The sequence below is a fragment of the Helicoverpa zea genome, chromosome 23 (genome assembly GCF_022581195.2).
Source record: "Helicoverpa zea isolate HzStark_Cry1AcR chromosome 23, ilHelZeax1.1, whole genome shotgun sequence".
Lineage (NCBI taxonomy): Eukaryota > Metazoa > Arthropoda > Insecta > Lepidoptera > Noctuidae > Helicoverpa > Helicoverpa zea.
In genome coordinates, this window is record NC_061474.1 from 3,397,179 (window position 1) to 3,403,231 (window position 6,053).

The 6,053-nt window shown below is 39.4% G+C and overlaps 1 protein-coding gene across 1 annotated transcript; it reads right to left on the reverse strand.

Moving 5' to 3' along the window:
- Positions 1–1,905: 1,905 nt before the first annotated feature.
- LOC124641697 lies at positions 1,906–4,937 on the reverse strand. The gene is made up of 3 exons (XM_047179866.1): positions 4,808–4,937; positions 2,090–4,465; positions 1,906–1,985 (listed from the first exon to the last, which is right to left on the reverse strand). Exons 1-3 carry the CDS (start codon positions 4,935–4,937, stop codon positions 1,906–1,908), a joined length of 2,586 nt encoding a protein of 861 aa, XP_047035822.1.
- Between the last annotated feature and the right edge of the window lie 1,116 nt (positions 4,938–6,053).

Consider the following 6,053-nt stretch of genomic DNA (forward strand, 5'->3'; position numbering starts at 1 on the left):
CATATGTATTCATAAAACTAACACATATATTTTAAAACTAAACGAATACATCTGAGAACAGTAAATAATACACATCAATACATAATTATACCTGTTTCTATACTCCCAATCGTAAATCGACCTCTAGAACTTTTGATTAACATATAATCTACATATATAGGTATGTCATACTGTAGGTTTGTACAGTCTTCAACAACCAATTATGTGGTTCTTTAATATTATTCCATCTCTCAATCCGTCTTAATGTTTTCAGTTGTCATACTAATCCTTTAAAATCAAACAGAAAACACCTAAAAACTTTTAACCGCGCCAACTACCACTATGTTCTCGCCCTCAACACAACAAAGGTATCCAGGGTGTGGGCGGAGGGTAGTTTGCGACCTACAAATGTGGCAATTAGCCCACTGCTGACTAATGATCGCCAGACCGTGATTAAGACGAACCCGAAGATAACGAATACACCCAGGAAGCTTTTCGTGTGCTCAGCCGGTCGGATTAGCGATAGGAAGTAGGATTTAGTACTTAAATAAAGGAAAAATGTACTTCGAATTTTAAATCTACTGATTTCACCTGCATTGTACTTGTACTGAGTACCAGGTCCCAATGCGATCGCGGGGATTAGTAGGGAGTAATAATACTGCCAACTACTTAATTAACTTATATATTTTTTGAACACACATTTTATTATTTGTTTTGTAATGTCATCACTGTCATTTTTTCATTCACAGTCAACTGTCAAAAACAAAAAGGTTGTTTACAAAAACAGTTTAAATCCTTATAGGTTAGATACCAAATATAAATAGAACAAACACACAAATCATGGATAAACCAACGTACAATATTGTACATTCCGCCCACCAAGGACCTATTTCACATAGTCCTTACCATGTGCATTACACCGCCCACCATGAGCATATAACCAATATAAACGAAATTGAACTTGAAACGCACGTGGTGCTGAACTTAAATGAAGAATTAATTAAAAGGATTTAACATTATGACTACTGTGTCACGGGTAAAATGCATACCTTCGAAGTAGGTCTTTTTATTACTGAATTCTTCGTACGCAAAGTGACTACTCTCGTAATTTTGTCCATTCCGGGATGTTTTTCTACAACCTTGGCCAAGAGCCACTTGCAAGGGGGTAAGTCGTCCTCCCTCACAACAACGATATCCCCAATTTCAGGTTCAGGATGCGGAGAAGACCATTTGTATCTATGAAGAAACTTTTTAAGGTATTCTTGAGACCAGCGATGCCAGAAATTTTGCATCATTTTTTGAGTTAGTTGCCACCTTCGCAAATTAGTTACTGAAGAGGCTTCAAAACTATAGTCTGGTACCGTCACTAATGGCTCCCCAATGAGAAAATGCCCTGGCGTCAAAACATCAATGGCGTCTGCATCGGAGTTTAATACAGAAAGAGGTCTGGAATTAAGACATGCCTCAATCTGCCCTAGCACTGTCGATAATTCCTCGTAGGTCAACGTGGAATCTCCTATCACACGTTTCAAATGAAACTTAACTGACTTTACGCCAGCCTCCCACAATCCTCCAAAGTGAGGGGCTCGGGGCGGAATAAAATGCCACTTCGTCTGGTTCGTGGCTAATACCTGGGAAATCTCCTCAAGATAAGTTGATCTTTCCCGATTGAACAAATTCTGGAGTTCTCTTGACGCGCCGACAAAGTTTGTACCATTATCGCTCCAAATATCCGTACATAAACCTCGACGAGCGACAAAACGTTTGAAAGCTGCCAGGAATCCTTGTGTGGTTAAATCGCTAACCACTTCAAGGTGCACAGCACGTGTCGCCATGCAGATAAATAAACAAATGTATCCCTTAGCCGCATGATGACCACGCCCCTTGCTTGTCCGAATATTAATTGGTCCTGCATAGTCTACCCCACTACATTTGAAGGGTCTCGACGGACTTGCTCGAGCCTCTGGCAGCTGACCCATCAATTGTTGTGACGACCTCGCGCAATGCTTTACACAGGTAACGCATTTTTTAACTTGTGCCTTAATTACGGCCTTTGCCCCAATGATGTAGTAACCCGTGCTTAAAAAGGTCAACATTAACTGCGGTCCACCGTGGAGAGTCTTTAAGTGTGCGTCCTTTAAAAGAAGAGTGGTCAATGTGGATTTCTTGGGTATAAGAATTGGGTGTTTAGCGTTTTGGTTCAGGGTTGAGTTCTCTAATCTCCCTCCAACTCGCAATACATTTTGATTATCCAAGAACGGATTCAAGGATTTGAGAGGCCCTTTCAACTGTGCTAAACCTTTTTCTGATCTCAGAATCCTTAACTCGTCTTTAAAACCTTCCGATTGGCAATGTCTAATAGCACACTTCAAAGCTTCCTCTAATTCTTCAGTGGTCAGGTATGCACTGAATTTCATATTTTTCCGAAACCTTAAAAAACGTCTACAGTAAGCCACAACTCGAATTAATTTTGTAAGTGACGAATATCTATTCCATAACGAATTTTCAGCTACTGTAAAATGAACCTTTGTTTCTTCCAAATTGGTTTCTAATTGTTTTGGCTTGCTGTAGTTAATTTCTTCTTTATATAAAAAATCTGGACCATTGAACCAAGCTGAACACTTCAACAGTTGAGCCGGGGTAACACCTCGTGATCCAACATCCGCAGGGTTCTGACTCGTGGGTACATGCGACCACTGATTTGAGTCTAAAGTGGTCAATATCTCAGAGACACGATTGGCGACAAACGTTTTCCACCTGCTCGGGTGACTGTTGAGCCATGCTAGGACTACAGTCGAATCGGTCCACGCTCTGACATTTTTAATCGGTATTTCCATTACAGTAGCTACTTCAACAAGCAGTTTGGTAAGCAGTACTGCACCACAGAGTTCCAGACGCGGAATAGACACCTGTTTAATAGGTGCAACCTTTGTTTTGGCTGTGACTAAACTTACATGAGTGTTACCCTCAGTATCCACCACACGAAGATATACGACGGCCGCATATGCCAGCTTAGATGCATCGGAGAAGCCATGCAGTTCGACAAGATTATTGTCGGTGTTTGTTTTATGCCATCGAGGTACTTCAACTTTTGCTAATTGTACCAGTTCAGTAAGGTAAGTATCCCATTCAGTTATAATTTGGTTGGATACCTCCTCATCCCAATTTAATCCTGCTAACCAGAGTTTTTGAATAATGATCTTTGCTGTTATTACACACGGAGCTACCCATCCAAGTGGATCATATAATTTAGCAATATGAGATATAATTTTTCTTTTAGTTACAGGTCCCGGTTCCTGAGCTACATTGACCGCGTAGCGGAAGTTATCAGTTCTCTGATTCCAGGTAAGTCCCAAAACCTTAACAACCTCATCTTCTTTCAACTGTAACCCTTCTCCTCCTTTGTCTTTATTACTTTCCTTCATTCCCTTTAGTAGATCAACATTATTAGTCATCCACTTTTGAATTTCAAAACCTGCTTTACTCAATAATTCGTTCATTTCTCTGTAAATAGTCAGACCTTCTTCTATATTGCTACATCCCGTTAATAGATCATCCATGTAAAAATCACTTATTACTCTTCTAGAAGCTGCTGGATAATCCTTTCCTTCATCGTGTGCCACTTGTTGGAGTGCCTTCACCGCTAAATATGGAGCCGACGCAGTACCGAAAGTCACTCTTAACATGCGATATGTTTCCGCGTTATTTTCTGGTTCTTCTTTCCACAGGATTCTCTGGTTGTCTTTATCAACATCTGCCACTCTGACCTGCCTATACATCTTGACGATATCCGCCGCCATACATATAGGATGTTTTCTCCAGCGCATTAATAAGTGACGAAGTTCTGGCTGTAGCTTTGGTCCAATCATTAGCTTATCATTTAGGGAATATCCCTTTTTGCATTTACAGGACGCGTCAAACACCACACGTACCTTCGTCGTGTCTTTATCTTCCCTCACAACTGCGTGATGAGGTAAGTAGATTGTATCCCTTTTTCCTTTTTCGGCTTCTGGAACCTTTTCCATATGTCCCAATTCTAAATATTCATTTATTACTTGTTTATATCTTTCTTTCAGGTCAGGATCTTTCTTCAGTTTTCCGTGTAATGAATTCAACCTTCTCTCTGCTATCTCTTCGAATTCACCAAAGGAGTAAGCAGAAGACTGCTCCCGGAACGGCAGCCGCACCACATATCTACCATTTTCATCTCGCTTAGTAGTTGCCGCAAATAATTCTTCACACTGCTTTTCTTCTTCTGACATTATTTTCTTTTGATTAGTGGGCTCCGCTTCTAACTCCCAAAACCTTTTCAGCGCTTCTTTGTCGTCTACCTGAGTATGCAATACAACTAAGTTCGAAGAGAAAGAGACCGATGTGTCTACTACCCCAGAAAGTATCCATCCAAGTTTGGAGCATTGAGCTATAACAGATCCTTCTGAATTTCGTTTTAAACCTTCTTCAATAATTTGTCGATAAACATCAGCACCTAATAACACATTGATTTTATTTGGAGTATGATATTGTGGATCTGCCAGCTGTTCATTTTGTAGATCAACCCATTTTATAGCATTTACCTTTGTAACTGGCAGAAGCGACGTTATGGACTTTAACACATACGCCTTAACCTTAATATTAAAATTGGAATCCACCCTCGACTTTACATTCATTATAACCACGGATCTTGATGTTATTTCTTTATCTCCCCCGACTCCTTTTATTACATGAGTAGAAGGAATTTTCTTCAGCCCTAAATACTGCACTGTAGCTTCAGTGACCAAAGAAACCTGAGATCCTTGATCAATTAATGCCCTAACCACTTGGTAAATACCTGCTTTCGACTCAGCCCTGATAAGCGCTGTGGCTAATAACACCGTATGATTTGATGTTCCTGTCGAAAAACAAGTAACAAGCGGTTGCCCTGCTTCCTCAGCGTGAGAATCAGAGTGTTTGGTTACCATCTTGCATTCTTTAATGTCTTCCTTAACTGACGACGATTCGGTACTAGCCTGTGAGTTGTTATTCTCGGACCTCCCGCTAGAGTGAGAAGAAGAAGAATCACTCTGGGGATGCAGCAGTGAATGATGACGCCGCTTGCAGATTTTACATTTAACGATACTATTACATTCCTTTGCAGAATGATTTTTTCCCAAGCAATTGAAACAAATACCCTTCTGTTGGACAAAACTACGACGAGCGTCACAATCCATTTTGTAAAACTGTTTACAAAAACTCAACTTATGTGACTCTGAACAACAAGGGCACTGTATTCCAGAAACGTGTAAACTATTTACTTTATTTGTGTTACCGCTGTAATTACTCTGACCTTTGGAGCTGGATCCCGGTTTATTATCTAAAAATTCTAAAGCTCTGTATCGATTTGTTAAAAACTCAGTAAATTGAACAAAGGTGGGTAATTCTTCTGAAGAATTATTCGAAGTAATATTAAATTCCCACTGTTTGCGGGTTTCCGGATCCAACTTCAGAGTAATTATGTGAATCACAATAATATCCCATGTCTTGACATCAATGCCAAGATTTTCAAGTGCTTTTAAACAATCATTCGTGTTGTCAATTAATTCTTTGAGACCAAAAGCCGATTCCGACGTAAGATTTCTTTGACTTAGTAGCCTTTTTAAAATAAAATGTGATAAATACCGTTTGTTATTATAACGCGAGTTTAATTGTTGCCAGCAATGTTCATAATTAGCGTCTGAAATAGGTATTTGTCTGAGTAATTGTTCTGCTTCCCCAGACAAATATCCTTTCAAATACTGCATCCTTTGTACGTTATCTAAACTAGGATTTTTGTGTATGAGAGACACAAATAAATCCCTAAAAGTGACCCAGTCTGTATATTTGCCCGAAAACACCGGAATTACTATTTTAGGCAGCTTTACGTGACATTGTTTACTATTAAGCGCGATTTTACTTTCTTTTTTAATTTCCTCTTTACTCTCAAAAGACTCTAAAATAATTTCAAGTTCAATTTTGTATTGCATGTATGTTTCTTCTGTTATATTATACACATCTTTCTGTACATATTGACTCTGACGTAATTTATCTGGGTCATATCC

Coding starts and splice junctions, on each gene's coding strand:
- LOC124641697 (XM_047179866.1), bottom strand. CDS start 4,937: ATGGTAACCAAACACTCTGATTCTCACGCTGAGGAAGCAGGGCAACCG. Junction 4,466..4,807: donor CAGGGCTGAGTCGAAAGCAG/GTATTTACCAAG, acceptor ATGTGTTATTAG/GTGCTGATGTTTATCGACAA. Junction 1,986..2,089: donor ACACTTAAAGACTCTCCACG/GTGGACCGCAGT, acceptor ACCTGTGTAAAG/CATTGCGCGAGGTCGTCACA.